This window comes from Cervus elaphus, chromosome 13, assembly GCF_910594005.1.
Source record: "Cervus elaphus chromosome 13, mCerEla1.1, whole genome shotgun sequence".
In the NCBI taxonomy this organism is placed as follows: Eukaryota; Metazoa; Chordata; class Mammalia; order Artiodactyla; family Cervidae; genus Cervus; species Cervus elaphus.
The window spans coordinates 57,008,868-57,028,620 of NC_057827.1; the positions used below are offsets into that span (position 1 = coordinate 57,008,868).

Here is a 19,753-nt window from a genome sequence, read left to right on the forward strand (position 1 = left end):
TTGCCACATTATGAAGTATATGTTAGAGTAACTTATTTAAAAATAACTTTAATGTGTTTTTCTTTTGGTCTTGTGATTTTTGAAGTAATCAGAAAAATGATCTCCCTGAGGATAAGGCTGATGTTCTTAATTTTTGTAACACTATAATTGCAGGGTGTGGAGTAACTGATAGTCTGTGATGATGCAGGGGTGTGGTAAACTTGCTGATTCCAGAAAAAAACTTACGTCCCACTTAAGTATGCAATTAGAATAGGGCAGGTAGTAAATGACTCAGAATGTATCAACAAACAATCTTTTTTTGTTTGTTTTGGCAGTATGCTTTGAAATAAAAAAACACAAAATAATGACTAATTTATGTCTGGAAAATTAATCTTCAGTAGTGTCTTGTCTTTAATGTAGGGGACAAAAGAGACCAAAATAAGTTGAAAAGCTTCTGTGCCTTTTCCTAGGATCAAAAATGGTAAACCTGGAAAAGTTTATGACAATAGTCAGCAATTCAGTAGAAGGAAACTGTTTTTTCTAGATTTGACTGTTTATTATTTTTTCTCAAATTCCTCTTGTTCTACCCTGCTTACTTGTATTTCACTTTCCCAGTGTTTATGACAATAGTCAGCAATTCAGTAGAAGGAAACTGTTTTTCCTAGATTTGCTGTTTATTATTTTTTCTCAAATTCCTCTTGTTCTACCCTGCTTACTTGTATTTCACTTTCCCAATGCAGGCCCTCTTCATTCTGATCAGTCTTATCTCCTTGTCTTGGAACCATTCCTAATTTCCATCTTCTTGTCTGCTGTTAATAAGAAAGGTGGTTCTGTCAAGTGGGCTATTTCCTGTTTGGGAATAATTTATCATTTTTTTCTGTTGTTCTAAAAGCTATAGCTTTTCAAAGTGAAGACTAAATTCTGTGTTTCATAAAGTTTTGCTAGATGCCTATGGTTTTCAGTAGATTTCTTTAAATTTTGACTTGTTTCATTTGAAATTTTATATAATTGCTTTGCATGTTTTTGATCTCTTTCCAACTAGTTCATAAGCCTTAGAATGAAAACTATCTGTGTATTTTCTGCAAGGAATGTAGTATAGTGCTGTATATGCATCAGGTAGTGGAAACTTTCTGTCCTCACCCGACCTCTCTCCACTTCCCTTTGTCTTCACCCCTTCTCTACCTCCTTTTAAAAAAATACTCCCCGGAGTTACCTGGTGATAACTAATTCTTTCAGTGGCGTTCAGCCTCAGATTCACTTGATTTAACATTTTAAATTTATCCTTTTTTTGGGAAAAATTTTGCTTCATACTGCATTTTTAAATAAATTTTAAATTTATCCTTTTTGGGGGGAAATTTTGCTTCATACTGCATTTTGAAATGCAATATAATCGTACTGCATTTTATTTTATTTATTTATTTATTTTTTATTTTTTTCCCATTTATTTTTATTACTTGGAGGCTAATTACTTTACAATATTGTAGTTGTTTTTGCCATACATTGACATGAATCAGCCATGGATCTACATGTGCTCCCCATCCTGAACCCTCCTCCCACCTCCCTCCCCATCCCATCCCTCTGGGTTGTCCCAGTGCACCAGCCCCGAGCACTTGTCTCACGCATCCAACCTGGACTGGCAATCTGTTTCACACTTGGTAATAATATACATGTTTCGATGCTGTTCTCTCAAATCATCCTACCCTAGCCTTTTCCCATAGAGTCCAAAAGTCTGTTCTGTACATCTCTGTTTTTCTGTCTTGCGCATAGGGTTATCATTACCATTTTTTTAAATTCCATATTTTTGCGTTAGTATACTGTATTGATGTTTATCTTTTTGGCTTTCTTCACTCTGTATAATGGGCTGCAGTTTTATCCATCTCATTAGAACTGATTCAAATGAATTCTTTTTAATGGCTGAGTACTATTCCATGGTGTATATGTACCACAGCTTCCTTATCCATTCATCTGCTGATGGGCATCTAGGTTGCTTCCATGTCCTGGCTATTATAAACAGTGCTGTGATGAACATTGGGGTGCACGTGTCTCTTTCAGATCTGGTTTCCTCGGTGCGTATGCCCAGGAGTGGGATTGCTGGGTCATATGGCAGTTCTATTTCCAGTTTTTTAAGAAATCTCCACACTGTTCTCCATAGTGGCTGTACTAGTTTGCATTCCTACCAACAGTGTAAGAGGGTTCCCTTTTCTCCACACCCTCTCCAGCATTTATTGCTTGTAGACTTTTGGATAGCAGCCATCCTGACTGACGTGTAATGGTACCTCATTGAGGTTTTGATATGCATTTCTCTGATAATGAGTGATGTTGAGCATCTTTTCATGTGTTTGTTAGCCATCTGTATGTCTTCTTTGGAGAAATGTCTGTTTAGTTCTTTGGCCCATTTTTTGATTGGGTCATTTATTTTTCTGAAATTGAGCTTCAGGAGTTGCTTGTATATTTTTGAGATTAATCCTTTGTCTGTTTCTTCATTTGCTATTATTTTCTCCCATTCTGAAGGCTGTCTTTTCACCTTGCTTATAGTTTCCTTTGTTGTGCAAAAGCTTTTAAGTTTAATTAGGTCCCATTTGTTTATTTTTGCTTTTATTTCCAATATTCTGGGAGGTGGGTCATAGAGGATCTTGCTGTGATTTATGTTGGAGAGTGTTTTTTGCCTATGTTCTTTAGGAGTTTTATAGTTTCTGGTCTTACATTTAGATCTTTAATCCATTTTGAGTTTATTTTTGTGTATGGTGTTAGAAAGTGTTCTAGTTTCATTCTTTTACAAGTGGTTGACCAGTTTTCCCAGCACCACTTGTTAAAGAGGTTGTCTTTTTTCCATTGCATATCCTTGCCTCCTTTGTCAAAGATAAGGTGTCCATAGGTACGTGGATTTATCTCTGGGCTTTCTACTTTGTTCCATTGATCTATATTTCTGTCTTTGTGCCAATACCATACCTGTGGCTTTGTAGTAGAGCTTGAAGTCAGGCAGGTTGATTCCTCCAGTTCCATCATACTGCATTTTAAAATCTGGAGTTCAAATCTCCATGACAATCTAAAAGATGCTCTCCACACACACACAAAGAATATATGGATAATATGGACTGAGGATGTGAAGTAGCATTTAAGAAAAATAAGAACATAGAAATTCAACCTCCTTGTAGTCAAAGAAATGCACATCAAAATAAGGTACTACTTTCTGTTTTTCATTTTTAATCAGATGAGCAAAAATTAAGCTTCTTGATACCTAGTGCTAACGGGGGGAGATGGAAAAATGGAACATTCTCATGCATTGTTTGTGGGTTAGTTAGGAATGTACTTTTCTGAAAGTAATAGAAAAATCCATTTATTGATAATAGTTTAAGCAAATAGGGACTTATTTTCTGTTGCCGTATAAAGTTGGCATGTTAGCAGTTTGATGATGTCGGGGCTGGCATTTCTTCATTTTTCTGGCCAGTTCTTTTGACTTGTTAATATCGGTTGTTTCAGATATGTTCACATGCAAGGTAAGAATAAAGTGGTAGAACCAATACTATTTGCTGACTGTCTTTTTTGTCAAAAAAGCAAAATCTTTACAAGAGCTCTGCAGCAGATGTCTTTTCAGTCTCATAATCCTTACACAGGGTTAGGTATATTGCCGCGCTGAACAAAAACAAGCATCAGCCCAGTTATATAGGGAGAACAACCATTAACACCAACTAATATTTTTAGTGTATTTTATTTGGTATAAATTCTTACAGATCTGTGTGTAGCATCTATATAATATACATGTAGTAGATATCTTTCTCTATTAACACAGGTGCACATATTTCTTGTATTATTTCATTGTACAGATATGGCATTTATTAAAGCAGTGTATTTAATACTGCCATCTCTTTTCGCTATAATACAGTGTTCCAGGGAATGCTTTTAATCAAATGCTTTTTGACTGATTATTTATCTAACATAAAATATGCACAATTGCCATTTGGTATATTTTCCATGAATGTCCTCCAGATAGATCTTTTTAATTGTTGCCAATTTGATATCTCATTGTTTAATTTACAGCTTTATTAGCAAAGCTACAGTCCTTTCATATGTTTATTGGTCACTTGGATTTCTTTCTTTGAATTACTACCTTTAAAGCCTTAATCCTCTTTTAAATTATATTGTACTGTGTTAACTACTTATGTATTCAGAGTGTAGTTTAGGAGTAAATCAATTTTATGGTCTGTTTAGTTTTGAGAATAATCCCTAATTTTAAAAAAAGACATGCCATATAATTTAATGAGTCAGGTTCCATTTAAACTGTTAGTGGAAGAGATGAAGTGAATTGTGAAAAAATAATAATTCTTTATTATTTTATGGCTTTAACTGTAAGATGACATAATTTAAAAGATTTTACAAAGTAACTATCCAGGTGGTAAAACTTTCATAAGTACAGTGTTTTGTGCTTTTTTTGTTTTTTTCTTCTGGCTGCCTGGCTTGTGGGATCTAAGTCCCCCAACCAGGGATCAAACCCAGGGCCCCTGCAGTGAGAGCACTGGGCTGCCAAGGAATTCTCTCATGAATATGTTTTTAATAATATTTAATCACTTTAAAAGTCACTCTTTAATTTTTTTAAATAATATATGTCTTCTATAATAAAGTCTTCTAGAATTAAAAATTATAAATATATTTCAACAGTATTAACCTTCTCTTTTCTAAAAATCTGCCTTGAGCTATGTTATGCATTTCCCCCTGGAACATTTAGGTCCATTATCACAGTATGTTTTATTAGTTTTACCTGTAGTCTCCAGGATAGATATTAAAAATGTTGCTGTTTGTCAGGATTGGTAGCAGGATAGAATTCCTACATTAAATTTTAGATTCTTAGCTAGCTGAGAAGCATTGAATTCAAGCATTGAATTCAGTATGGTTGCTTCTTTAGGGAGCTAGCACAATATTCAGTTGTTTTATAGATCAAAGAACTAGTTTTTGCTCAGCCAACAATAAGTGGCAGAATTTTGGAACATTTATATGTTACAGAATTTGATTTATAATGTAAAAACTGTTAAACCTGATTATGATGTACAGGAGAGTTCAAGAATCAAGTTAATGTATTCTTTTAATAGCTAATTTAGGCTTTTAAAAGATGGCTTTGATAATGCCAGATAAACATTTGGAAGACGTTTCTCTTTGTTTCCACAGATCATTAACTGAAGGCGAAATAAACAGCTATGCAAAACTCTCACATGGAGGAGTACAGAAATCCCAGTAACGGCAGCATAGGCAGCAGTTCAGAGGCAGTGGTAGAGCAGTCTGCTGACTTTAGTACTGAGATTATGAATGTTACAGAAATGGAGCAGTCACCCGACGGATCTCCTAGTGTGAACACAGCTACGGAGGAAAATGAAATAGCAAGTACTGTGGACCTTCCAGTGACAGAAACAGAAGCGAATTTCCCTCCAGAATATGAAAAGTTTTGGAAAACTGTAGAAAGTAATCCTCAGGATTTTACAGGCTGGGTATATTTGCTTCAGTATGTAGAACAGGAGGTTAGTAATGATTTCAATGGGATTAGATTAAACAACTACTATCAGACTAAGCCTTATTGTTTTGTGACTGAAGTTGCCTCTTTTATAATTTTCAGATTAAGTTGACTAAATTATATGTATTTTAGCTTCAAAAAATAGCTATCGTGGCATTTGTACATTATAGAAAGTATTATAATCAAATTCTAATGTTTGTAAAGACTGGTGTGTGTACGTATATGTGTATAAAATTGCTAAAATTAAAAAAAAATTACCCTGCTGTTTGACAGAATGAGTTCCTTCTGTTTCAAAGCTGTCGAGTGTATAGTTTTTAAGCCTGCCGTTTATTTTATTTGAGATAATACAGGCATACCTCATTTTATTGCACTTTATTTTATTGAACTTCATAGATACTACATTTTTCACAAAGGTTTGTGGCAATCCTGCATTGAGAAGGTCTGTTGGTGCTGTTTTTCCAACAGTGTTTGCTCACTTCCTGTCTTGTTCACATGTTTGATATTTTTTACCATATTTCAGACTTTTTCATTATTTGTTATAGTCATCTGTGATCAGTGGTATTTGATATTACTGTTTTATAGTTGTTTTGGCAATTCTTAGCAATAAAGTAGTTTAAGGTATGTATGTTGCCTTTTTTAGACATAATACTATTGTGTACTTAGTAAGTAGAATATAAACAGAATTTTTATGTGCACTTGGAAACAAAAAAAATTGCATGACCTGTTTTATTGTGATACACATTTTGTAACAGTGGTCTGAAATCAAACCCGCAATACTTCTGAGGTATGCCTGTACATTAGAAAGAATAATAAATGCTTTTGTGACAGAAATTTTCAAGATGTTTAAACACTTTGTTTTATTTTCATCAGAATCACTTGATGGCTGCCAGGAAAGCATTTGACAAATTTTTCATACACTATCCGTATTGCTATGGTTATTGGAAAAAGTATGCAGACCTTGAAAAGCGACATGACAACATTAAACAATCAGATGAGGTGCGTACATTACTGAATAAAATTATCTCCATTAGGTACTGTAAGCCAAATAATAACAAAGCAAAGACTTTTTTTTTTTTTTTTGGCTGGCAGTACCTACGATTTGTGGTCAAACGATTTTATAGGGTATTTTATTTGCATTTGTCACTCTTGTGGCATTTGTAGCTAATATTTTCTCTCTTTGTTGGCAGGTGCGTTAAACCTCTACAGTTTGTCAAGCTTTGCAGTGCAAGCCTCTGTATTACACTGCAGCTTAACAAGTAGGGCAGGGCTTTTCTCTCACTTACATTTGTTTCTCATTTTCCAAACAATATAGTTGGTTTGCTAGTCACATTTGCTACGTCTTATTGCATTTTTGGTCAGACGCTGTCATTGATGCTCTAATGGGTCTGTGCCCTATGGTCTGTAACCCAAAGCCTGCCCACACAGCCCGGTCAGAATGCAGGGACTGCTGCGCTTTGAAGATCAAGACTCTGCACGTGGGGATCAGAACATTGCCATGTTCTATCCAACCTCCACCCAAATGGTAATGGTAGATTATTTAAACAAAATTCCAGTAATTAGTATTTCTAAGGTTCACCGGATAACACAGTGTTGCCTCTCTGTTAAGACATAATTAAATATTTGAAGTACAGTTTGTTGTTTTCTTCTTAGGTGTATCGCCGGGGACTTCAGGCAATACCTCTGAGTGTTGACCTTTGGATACATTACATAAACTTCTTAAAAGAAACACTGGACCCTGGTGATCCTGAGACGAACAGTACTGTACGAGGGTATGTGAAAATAAGTATTTAAAGACATAAATAAGTCAGGTTTTCTGATATTGATAGTAGAACTATTTGTCAATGCTAAACTGAAAGTTTAACTTTCGTATACTTCTTTTTCACTATAAAAAAATACCCTAGTAAACTTACGCATGATTATTAAAAAATATACATAATAAAGTCCTCCACCATTCCATATCCTGTTTTCTTACGTCTCCAGTCCATCTCCCTTCATAGTAAATGACACATAGATATACATATATATGTGTGTATACCATTATACATATTTGTCTTTTTTTTTTTTTTAATAGTGTTCTAGACTTGCTCCCTACCATTTTTTAACCTTATAGTATCAAGGTAGTGTATTTTATTTAACCAGATCTTTATAGGAAATAGTGCTGTAGTGAACATCTCTTTTTAAGTCAGTATTTATGTAGAGCACTATAGAAATGGAACTTGTGTCAAAGGAAATACACAGCTACATTTATCAAATGTAAAGTGGTACCAGCTTTAAACTGTTGTGGTGTGTGAGGGTAGTCATTTTCCCAGTCATGGCATATTTTTTTTTAACCTCCTGTAGTGTTTCATTATCTGAATTCACGTATCTCTAGGTTTCTTGGTTTACATATCTTGGTTTACCATCTTTTCAGATGCTATCTATATAAGCCATTTTCACATTGCCTGTTTATATGATTTGATTATTTTACTTTGGAATTGTCCTTATTGCTGATTATAGGAGTTTAAAATGTATTTTTGGTTTTTATTTTTATCAAAGTATGTGCATATAGTTTAGACAGTTAATATTAAACTACTTGTAACAAAAAGTGGTCCCTTCACCTCTCTTCAGATATTTTAGCTCTTTCTTCTATTATTTTCCAACATGTTGATAGCAATAGCACTCTACTGCTTTCTGCTTCTCTTTCACTAACTGTAGATATTATCATTCTGTTATGGTATATGAGAATTTTTAGTTCATTTATATCCTGTCTTCCCATTCCTCATCTTTCTTATACGGATAGGTTTCATAGCTTTTTGTTTTTCCTTTGATTACCCCTTCTCTTACCTCTGCCTCTTTTTCCATTTGCCTGGCTTTCTTGGAACACTTAAAATTTTCTACCCCTTCCAGCAGCTACTTTCAGTAGTCAATACTAATACTTTCCACAATTACAAATGCTATCTGTGTAAGTTATTTTTTTGAAAGTAAAAAAATGCATGTATTGTGTTATTCTACTTAATCTGAAAATTATAGAAAGAGAATTTTGTTCTGAGATCTGTAAATTCTACCCTGGCCCCTTGGAGATACCCTCCTGGGACCCCCTCTTCTGTAATGTGCACTGGTGGTTCTATTCTGAGTCTTTTGTGTGGCAGCTGTTTACAGGTTTCCTCATTACCATCATCCTAGGAGATGTCTTTACCTTCTAAATTCTGTTTACTAGTTTATTGATTAGATTCTGTTCTGAGGAGTGAATTCCATAACTTCCTGATAAAGGATGTTTGGAATGAAAAAAAATTTTTTTAATCTGTGTATCTGGAACATCCAGGTGATGAACCCCGTGGGGTGTAGAATTTTGAGTTGAAAGTAATACTTCCTCAGGGCCTTAAAGCATTTTCCATTGGGTATTTATATCATGTAGCGGTGTTTGTTTTTTTTCTTAACATGGTTCAGTTTTCAGTCTTTTATTACTTTCTGAGTTTTGTGCCTGTCTTGACAAGAATATATAAATCGTGAATTTTCTACTAATTGTTTTTGTAGACTTTTTTTTCTGTCCTTCATTTATCTGATTCTTAGTTTGTACCTTTTGTGAGACAGATTAACCTTAGTTTGTGTCTTTTGTGAATCAGAGATTAACATTTTTTTTTTCTCCCATTTGTTGAACTGTCTTTTCTTCATTGGCTTATTTTTTTCTGTATGGATTTAAAATACAAATACTTTTTTATCATATTCTAAATTGTCACATGTATATGGGTTTATTTTCTTGAGAACTGTTTTATTAATTCATTTTGATGATACTGGGTCAGTGTTGTGCCTTTAATTTCTGTAGCTTCCTGGTTTCCTTGGAGACCTTTCAGGAAGAAGCCTGCTTCTTTATCCTTTTAGAAAAATATTTTGTATTTTTATGTGTTAGATGAATGTTAGAATTTGTTTTCTCTGTTCCACCTAATTCTTAGTGCTTTGATTGGGATTCTGTTTAGTTTTAGATTACTTTAGGTAGTATAGTTCTATACTGTTAAAAATCCCTCTTGATTATAATATTTATTTTGAAAATATGTATCTAAAATTTTATCCCATTGAGGTATCAAATCCTGTGATTAAAATTGCTTACAGAAATCTCTTGAAATGAGCGTAAATATTTTAAAATGAAGGACTTTTTAGTAAACTTTAATTGTGGAATTTTAGAATCAGGAGAGAATTTTGAGTTTTAAAGTATATGTATATTTCTCATTACCCAAAGAGGCAGCTGGGCCCCCTCGTTGGAGAGGTGCTTTGTCAGAAAACTGTTTCTTAAGATAAATTTTGTCACTTTGTCTTTTGCCCTAGAGGAATCTATTCAACATACATTTCAAGTTTAGTGAGTATTTTAGTGTCTGCTCTGTCACTCTTACATGTTTGTAGTGTAACTTGCATTGCAAATTTATAGCATATAAAATAATATACAGCTACATAAAAGTACATTTATCTATTCCCTTTATATTTTCCCTTTTTTTAAGCAGCTGTCATACACACTTGTCTATTTTTCCTTCTTTTAATCTGTACTTGTAAAGTTGCATGTAATTTTGAATTTAGCATTATCTTCTAAAATTTAGAAATATTTTGTTTTTAAAATTGAGATATAATTGACATATAAATTATATTAATTTCAAATGTATGACTTACTGATTTGATACTTTTATATATTGCAAAATGCAGAAATAATATATTTAAAGTGATTTTATCTTGGAAAGATAACGCAGAGGTAATTTAATTTTTCAGAACGTTTGAGCATGCTGTTCTAGCTGCGGGAACAGATTTCCGATCGGACAGACTGTGGGAGATGTACATAAACTGGGAAAATGAACAGGGAGACCTGAGAGAAGTGACAGCTATATATGATCGTATTCTTGGTATTCCAACACAGCTATATAGTCATCATTTTCAGAGGTGGGTGGAAAAATCAGATCATTGAAATTTTTTTGTGATTACTCAGGTAATTATTTCTAATATTGAGGATAATTATTCTCTTGAAATGTAAGATTCTATTAGATGCAAACAGATTTATTTTGTTCAATAATCACAGTTTATATACACTTTAAAATTTTGATATTTTCAATATATTTTATGAACTTCACTGGTTTTAGTTATAAGGTTCCCTTGATCTGTTTTATAGATGAGGAAACAGCAGGACTTCTCTCTTTTGTTTAGGATATTTCAGAGTAGTGAAAATAATCTAAGCTTTATTATTCTTATGGTTAACTCAGTATATAGCACATAATAGAAGTTTATTTGAAATGTAATAATTTACTCAAGGTACATTCTTGTGATTCATACAGTGAAGAATGTATTTTTTGTAGGTAAGTCCTATTTATATTCAAACAATCAAAAATTATTTCAGTTTAATTTTCTACTATGATAATCTGTTATGATTGGTATCATTTCATTTTAATGAGCACTGTATAAAACAACTATTTCTGTGTACTGTGATTTGCATGTTCTGTTTCATGTATTCAAGTATCCCACTGATAGAGACTCAGTCTTTCTGAACAAGGAAGTATGAGGACTGTGTTGATAAATGTTTGCTCTTCTTAAGTGCCATATTGTCTATATTTTTGTCATAATTTTTATAACTAGGATTGTGGTAGAACCTGTACTTAGGTACTTCTTAAGTAAGTGATTTTCTGAAATTTTCTTTACTAAAAAAGTAGAAAACTTCATGAAGCATTTGTAGATAACTGTGGATCAATTTGCTAAATCTCTGCAGACCCACGTTAGAAATAGGAAATGTGGGTCTGAATATGCCATCTCTTTTTTTTTTTTTTCATGAAGTTGAGAGGAGGTGTGCAGGTTTCTAGGGTATAAATGATCTAGGAAGATACTTGCTGAAAGAGATTAACACAAGGATTGGCATCTGGAAATTCTTGGTGAATATTTGTTGGTCAAATTTTAAAAGTTAAATATTTTTAATTTTTTTTTAAACCTTTAAAAAGAGATTTTAAAAGTCTTCTGGGACAAAGCAGTTTCCTTTCATAAATCAATTCTTCTAGGGTCTAAAGTATAGGTAAAACCTATGATTATAATTTTATTGTTGGTGAATGAGAAAAAATAAGACTTAAGAAGCAGTTATACAGACAGTATTCTGAGTACCTTATAACTTTTAATCCTCACAATAAACCTTGGAGGTATCATACTGGTATTTTCTACATTTTATGAAAGTAGAGGTAAGGAAAGATTAAAATATTTGCATAAGATTACAGAGTTAGTAAGTGCTTGAAAGCTGATTGGAACTTAGACAGCATGGCCCCAAAGTTCTTGGTGTAGTTTTCTAAATCTTTTTTTTTTTTTTAATGAATATTTCACTGGGTTTTTAAAATGCATGTATACTTATAACAGAGATTTAGTGGGTTGCGTTTTACATACTACTTTTTAATCTAGTCTTTTTTACTTAATGAGAACCACTTTCCTTATGAGTATACCAGACTGATAAATAGTATTTGTATCAGTAAATCTTATGGTTTATGTAAATAAACTAATTCCCTTGACTAACTGCTTTAATAACTGTTGAAATGGTTTCTTCTGTCAGATATACTTTCCCTATTTAGCACTTGCTGTGTACCAGATCATATGCATTTAATTTGAAGGAATAAAGGCCTGTAGAAGATATGTGTGCATTGACTTGGCCCTTAAGTTACTGACAAGTGTAGAAGAGGAAGCATGTGCTAAGAAGTGTTCTAAGTGCTGTAATACAAATAATTCTATTGTGTAGGCTTGTACATTGGTTATACACTGAACATTATCTCTAAGAAAACATCTAATTTAAAATCCCCCTAGCGTGAATACTTTTATGGTATGATCTAACTCCTCAGGCTCAGTCCCTGGTAGTTCCTAAGCTCTAGACAAACCTAAGTACTGATAATTTCCCAATGGGCAGTGTTGATTTATACTTTTATGATTGTAATACCTTTTCCACTTTTCATTTATCTGGTGAACTCATTCCTCAGGACCCATATAGCTTAATGTTTTCTCTATGACACTTCTTCCAGTTCACCTAAACAGAACTGTTTTATCATTTGTGCCAGCACTCTACCTACATTTATTTCATTTTTCTTAGCACTAATAACACACCTTTGAATTTACGTCTCCTGTATCCTCTACATGTCTGTCATTTTCTGAGGCTTTTTAATTCTTTTTATCTTTGGAAAAACCCCTAATGCTGGGAAGGATTGAGGGCAGGAGGAGAAGGGGGAGGCAGAGCAGAAGGGGGAGGCAGAGGATCAGATGGTTGGGATGGCATCACTGACTCAGTGGACATGAGTGTGAGCAAGCTTCAAGAAATAGTGAAGGATAGGGAAGCCTGGAGTGCTGCAATGCATGGGGTCACAAAGAGGCAGACACAACTTAGCGACTGAAAAATACTCATCCTTAATACGTAGGAAAACAGTTCCATATGTATTAGGCACTCAGCCATTCTAATAATAGAATAAATTAGCTTTATAGTAGAAAAAGCTAATGAAAACATATTATGCATATGTTATCACCATGTGAAAGAAGTTTCTAATATAACATGGCAACTGTTTTAAAATTTATTTTCAGTCTTACCTTATTTCAAGTTTCTTATCTATATATTGACAATTTTTAATGTTAATATATGAGAATTGTTTATTTTCATACTACACATTTGAGAGTTACTTCCTCATTTAAAATTTTTTTTAAATAAGGCAATCTATATTTTTTTCCTCCTGGTGATAAAATATATCAAGTTAAGCCTCTGTATTCGTTGATTTTGCAAAATTTAAATTAATTTCCGATGTTATTTACATATGTTTGTAAAAGTTTTTTTTTTTTTGCTGTACCTTGTGGCATGCGGCATCTTAGTTCTCTGACCAGGGATCAAACCTATGGCCCCTGCATTAGAAGTGCAGAGTCTTAACCCATGGACTGCCAGGGTGGTCCCTATGGAAGTTTTAAAATCCATGTATCAGTAGCCTACATTAGTTTTAAAAAACTTTGGGGGAGATCCAAAAGTTACGGTACATGTACAACCATCTCTGAGAATTAGGTTGAAGATGCAGGCCTGGGTCAGAGGCTAGGTCAAAATATGAAAGACTTCATGGAGACTGGATTTTAGTCTGAATGCAGGGTAAACATTGAAGTGATTTTGGGGATGAGGATGGGATATGATCCTGTTTACTATTTTTTCATGTTTATTTTTTAATGTTTTGATAGCAGTATTGAGGTGGGAGTGGGAGGAGATGATATCAGGACACAGGTTTATGTTTATTTTGGTAAATAATGAGGGCATGGAGCCATATTTAGAAGGTAGACTAAATTGGACCTGGTATCCAATGGAATGTAAGAAATAAGGTAGGTGGAAGAGATTGGGAAACTTAGCGGTTGACAATATCAAGATTAGAAATGCCTGAGGGTGTTGATTTGTGGATGAAAGTGATACACTTGAAGACATGTATATAAGGTTCCAATTTAAGATGGTGTAGATATTTTAGCTCCTCAGCTTTGTGTGTTTGATTAAAATTTGTATGTATGTGTGTATATATAAACTAGTATGTGTAGATAAATGAAATTACATGTTTTTCAAAACAGTCTTTGCTTAAAATCTGTATTTCTTTATGCAGAGTGTTGGCAAGTGAATCTGAAGTTTAGGGGAAAGGTTTGGGCTTTCCTGATGGCTCAAATGGTAAAGAATCTGCCTGCAATGTAGGAGACCCAGGTTTGATCCCTGAGTTGGGAAGATCCCCTGGAAAAGGGAATGGCTTCCCGCTCCAGTATTCTTGCGTGGAGAATTCCATGGACAGAGGAGCCTGATGGGCTACAGTCGCAAAATGTCGGACACACAAAGATCCCAACTGAGCGAATAACATTTTTTTTCAATTTAGGCTTAAGCTAGAGTTGTAAAAGTCATCATAATATGCTTATTATTTCAAGCTATATTAATAACATTGGCCAGAAAGTATGTAAAAACATATGACAACTAAATGTAGAGCAGAATCCTTGGGCATACTAGTATTTAGGGGCAGACTGGAGTGGGGACCCCTCAAAGGAGATCAAGGAGCAGTCAGAGACTTGGAGGAAAACCAGGAAGGTAGTAACTCAGAGCCAATAAGTATCCATTTAATTTTTCTTATATGGGGTACTTGGTGACTTTAATTAGGGCAGTTTCATTGGAGTATTTGGCATAGACACATGAATTCAGGAGTAAGTGGGAGGTGAGTTCCAAAGGAACTGCAAAATTTGTTGCTCATTTATAAGTAATCATTTATTATTTAGATATGGATTGCTTGTTTAATTTTACAGATGAGAAAACTAACAGAGAAGGGAAAAACTTCCTTTAAGTCAAATAATTAGTAATGGACAAAAGTAGGATTTCAGTGTATGACTTGCCTTCATCATTCCATTGCAAAGGCAGGAAGGAAATGAAGATGTCTGTACATTGTTTTATCAAGTGGTGTAGGTTATTACTATAGAAAAGGAGGAGAAAAGGTGTGGGGTTTTTTTGTTTTGTTTTAAGTCAGAGTTCCTTTGAAAGAAAAATGTGTAAGTAGAAATGTAATGTGGGATCTAAAGTTATGCTTTATATATAGAGCTTGTATTTTTATTGTCTTCCATTAGATTTAAAGACCATGTCCAGAATAATTTGCCTAGAGATCTTCTAACTGGTGAACAGTTTATTCAGCTGAGAAGGGAATTAGCTTCTGTAAATGGGCATAGTGGTGATGATGGTCCTCCTGGTGATGATCTGCCATCAGGAATAGAAGACATAACTGATCCAGCAAAGGTAACCAGACTTACTAAAAAAAAAATTTCCATGTGTGAGAAACTATAGAGTTTATGTTCCTTGACTGCATGTGTGGTATGATTTGTAGCTCTTATAAAATTAATTTCTGATTAAGGCAGGTAGGAATTCTTTAGCTGCTGCTGCTGCTAAGTCGCTTCAGTTGTGTCTGACTGTGCGACCCCATAGACAGCAGCCCACCAGGCTCCCCCGTCCCTGGGATTCTCCAGGCAAGAACACTGGAGTGGGTTGCCATTTCCTCCTCCAGTGCATGAAAGTGAAAAGTGAAAGTGAAGTCGCTCAGTCGCGTCCGACTCTTAGCAACCGCATGGACTGCAGCCTTCCAGGCTCCTCCGTCCATGGGGTTTTCCAGGCAAGAGTACTGGAGTGGGGTGCCATTGCCTTCTCCAGGAATTCTTTAGCTAGTGTGGTTTAAATATAGATTTAAAGCAGATGATCTGTTTTACTAAGAGACACCTGAAACTAAATTAGTGTAAAAGGATAATTTCACCTATGTTGTGATGTACTAGACCTGTTGTTTTTTTTTTAAGGCATATAAAAAAGTGGTTTATTATGAAAATCTGTTATTAATTTCAGTATCATTAATTGTACTTTGCACATAATTGATAACAGAAACCCATCACTAAGATTAAAGTGTGGATAATACTTAAATGTAAGCAGTGATATTTTAAAATTTTAGTATGTAACTTACATGTTTACATTCTTTTCTTCCCAAGCTTATTACAGAAATAGAAAATATGAGACACAGAATCATTGAAATTCATCAAGAAATGTTTAATTATAATGAGCATGAAGTTAGTAAAAGGTGGACATTTGAAGAAGGTGTAAGTGTTTTGCTTTTTTGTTGTTGTCGTTAATAGGCTTCAAAATACAGATAGGAATAATGTATTTTTCTTTTAGTTTTGAGTGATGTCTCTGCTTTTTATTTTCACTTGTTTAAGTAATGTTTGTTGCATTTATGGCTGCCATTATCAATTTTCTGTTATCAACTTTAGAAATATTCAGATTTATTTGAATTGCAAGTTACCTGTTTAATCTGAACCATTTTATTACAATTCAGTTTCTAAAATCAACTTCATTGAGTCATTTCATGTAATATAACAAAATATACCTATTTTAAATAGAGTAAAATGAGGGCTTTTATTTCTTTAAGCATTTTATTGAGATGTAATTCACATGTACTAAAGTGTACACTTCAGTAGTTGTTAATATATTCACAGATATGTACCTACAGATAATTTTAGAACATTTAATTAATGTTAATTTTAGGACATTTTCATCATTCTTGAAAAACTCTTTAGCTTTTACCCCTCACCTGCTTACTCTTCCCTACTACCAACTCTAAGGTACCACTAACCTACTTCTATTCTATAGATTTCCCTGTTCTGGCCTTTTATATGAATGGAGTCATGTAGTATGTGTTGTTATTTTTTTTGTGATTGGCTAGTAAAATGGCATTTGACAAGCGTTGTGATTATCACAACAGTCAGCTTATGGGACTGTCCTGTCACCTCAAAAGGGCCCCTTTGGCTCCTTGTCAAGTCAGTAACCACCTGACTCAGCCCCAGGCAACTGCTTATCTGCCTTTTTTTTTTTTTTTTTTAATATTCACTTTTTTTTTTAGATTCCACATATAGGTGATAGGACATAGTATTTGTCTTTATCATTCTGACTTTCACTAAGTATGATAGTCTAGTTACATCTGTGTTGCAGAAAATGGCATTATTTCATTCTTTTTTATGGCTGAGTAGTATTCCATTGATGTGTGTCTGTATATATATATATATACCACATCACTTTATCCATTCATCTGTGATGGACACTGATCTGCTTTCTGTTACTCTTGTATAATTGTTGAGTTCTAAAATACTCAGCAAAGAATAAAATTTTCTGAACATAAAATTGTGTAGTTCTCTTAAAATGACTGGATAATTGGAAAATAATTTTGTTCCTTCAATTTATAAAACCTAAGTAATTAAAGGGATTTTAACTTTAAAAATCTTTTTAATCATGAGATGTGGTGATTAAACTTTTCTGGTTCATTATTATATTTATAATTGAAACAATTTGCATTACTGTAGTAATGCATGTTTTGGTGGTGGTTTACTTTCATTGTTATGCCATGCTTCTATTACAGATTAAAAGACCATATTTTCATGTGAAACCATTGGAAAAGGCACAACTGAAAAACTGGAAAGAATACTTAGAATTTGAAATTGAAAATGGGACTCATGAACGAGTTGTAGTTCTCTTTGAAAGATGTGTCATATCATGTGCCCTCTATGAGGAGTTTTGGATTAAGGTAAGAAAATTATATGGTCTGAAACTTGAATATATTATAAACATTGATCTAGTGACTAACCTTTTTTGTACTTCTGTTGAATGTTGTTCATATAACTATATCTGTTGCATTAGGAGATGGTCTGCTTGCAACCAGATTTGACTGCTGCATATGCCAACCTCGTTGCCTCTCCGTCCTTCCTTACAGAAACTAGTCTAGTGGTTCAATAAAGGTGCTGAATGGGTTTAAAAATAGAATTTTATCGTTCTGTCACATATTTAATGGCTTGTTCAACTGTAAATTATTCAGTATTTCCTCTGTTTCTGTATGTAGTATGCCAAGTACATGGAAAATCATAGCATTGAAGGAGTGAGGCATGTCTTCAGCAGAGCTTGCACTATTCATCTCCCAAAGAAACCCATGGTGCATATGCTTTGGGCAGCTTTTGAGGAACAGCAGGGTAAGAATGAGGAAATTCAGTTGAAATTTTGGGATTTAAGTTACTTTGGGATAAAGATATAGGAACTGAGTCTCGGAAACTGGTGTAAAGCAGAGGTCAGGTAAACTTTTTCTATGAAGGGCCAGATGGTAATTATTTTGGCTTTGCAGGCTATATGGTCTCTTTCCTAACAACTCAGCCATGGTAGCCTCAAAATAGCCATAGAAAATGCATAGACAAATGAGCATGACTATTTTCCATTAAAAAAAAAAAAAAAATGATCAGATGACTGGATTTAGCCTGTGGGCTGTTATTTGCCAATACATGGCATAAAGTATGTTTCCTAAGTTTAATCAAAAGCACAAACATTTAATTACTATTTCTAGGTAATATTAATGAAGCCAGGAATATCTTGAGAACATTTGAAGAATGTGTTCTAGGATTGGCAATGGTTCGTTTGAGAAGAGTAAGCTTAGAACGACGTCATGGAAATATGGAAGAAGCTGAACGTTTGCTTCAGGAAGCCATTAAGAATGCCAAATCAAATAATGAATCATCATTTTATGCTATCAAACTAGCCCGACATCTTTTCAAAATACAAAAAAACCTTCCAAAATCAAGAAAGGTGCTTTTGGAAGCTATTGAAAGAGACAAAGTATGTATTTGTTTTTTATTAGAGTATCTTCCATTAAAAAAAAAAAAAATTGGTCTTTCTTGGTTGTTTTTTCATTTTGGCAACTATGATGAAAGATTTGGTCTGTATGTAATATATTTTATTACTAAGTGAAGACAACAGTCCCTCTAAACTGATGTTGCCGTTCTTTCAAAAATTTTTCACATTATTATGCATTAAAACATTGAGAAAATTAACATTATTGGATTAAAACTATGGCTAATATTGTTTACACTTTCCATTTTCTCCACATTCAGAAATTTTATGGCAAATTTACCGATTATTAAGTAGATTAGAGGGCCTGGGAGAAACTATAAACAAAGGCATGGTAATTGCCTACACTGTAGCACATGTAGCAGTGAGATTATTCTCCTCTTATGTAAAGTATATAAATTATTTCCTTTTATATATCAATTAATGCCAAAAAGTGCCTGGGAAATTTCTCATTTTTTAGATTTTCAGCAAATACCATGTCTGTTTAGCACCCAGGTTTATAACAGGTTTGCTTCCAGCTGCAGTTGAGGATGATCATCTGTGGTTGTGAAGATTTAGATTACTGGGGCATGTAGAGATCATTTTTTAGTGTTTTACTTCATATTTGTTGTGGTAGGTCAAGCACACTAAACAGGATATAGGATTTTAATTTATTGGCATTTAACAATATGCATAGTTTAGAAGATTCTATCTACCAATGTGTGTGTTAGTTTTTTTAACCTGTTTATATGTATGTTGAAAATATTTAACATGAGTTACATGTTAATACAATTTTCAATATTGAATTTTTTAAGTTGAGACATGAACATTAAGGCATTTTAAATATCTATGGTCTAATCAAAATATCTTAGGAATATATGATTAATTGGTACTGCTTTTTACACAGGAGAACACAAAGTTATACCTCAATTTACTTGAAATGGAATATAGTGGTGACCTCAAACAAAATGAAGAAAATATCCTAAATTGTTTTGACAAAGCTATACATGGTTCATTACCTATTAAAATGAGAATTACATTTTCTCAGAGAAAAGTGGAATTTCTTGAAGATTTTGGTTCAGATGTTAATAAGTAAGATCTTAATTATATATTATCTATTTGAATAGTAAAAGAACATTGATTAT

At 33.6% G+C, this 19,753-nt stretch overlaps 1 protein-coding gene and 1 non-coding gene across 7 annotated transcripts in view; both read left to right on the plus strand.

Annotated features, from left to right (window-relative positions):
• PRPF39 (pre-mRNA processing factor 39) overlaps positions 1-19,753 on the plus strand; it is a 35,300-nt gene that overhangs the window by 9,319 nt on the left and 6,228 nt on the right. Inside the window, exons 1-11 of one of the 6 annotated variants that reach the window (XM_043922103.1) lie at positions 5,464-5,486; positions 6,350-6,735; positions 6,839-7,001; positions 7,130-7,248; positions 10,211-10,378; positions 15,059-15,224; positions 15,959-16,066; positions 17,380-17,544; positions 17,857-17,983; positions 18,349-18,617; positions 19,516-19,700. In XM_043922103.1, the coding sequence (XP_043778038.1) occupies positions 6,915-7,001; positions 7,130-7,248; positions 10,211-10,378; positions 15,059-15,224; positions 15,959-16,066; positions 17,380-17,544; positions 17,857-17,983; positions 18,349-18,617; positions 19,516-19,700 (1,394 nt within the window). In that variant the 5' untranslated portion in view covers positions 5,464-5,486; positions 6,350-6,735; positions 6,839-6,914. Of the gene's footprint in view, positions 1-5,139; positions 5,487-6,349; positions 7,002-7,129; positions 7,249-10,210; positions 10,379-15,058; positions 15,225-15,958; positions 16,067-17,379; positions 17,545-17,856; positions 17,984-18,348; positions 18,618-19,515; positions 19,701-19,753 lie in introns of those variants that run through there. The other 5 variants (XM_043922104.1, XM_043922100.1, XM_043922101.1 and 2 more) reach the window with 5 other exon arrangements.
• Positions 18,695-18,780, plus strand: LOC122707270. Its single transcript, XR_006344783.1, has one exon. It is a non-coding gene; the product is annotated as a small nucleolar RNA SNORD127 (small nucleolar RNA).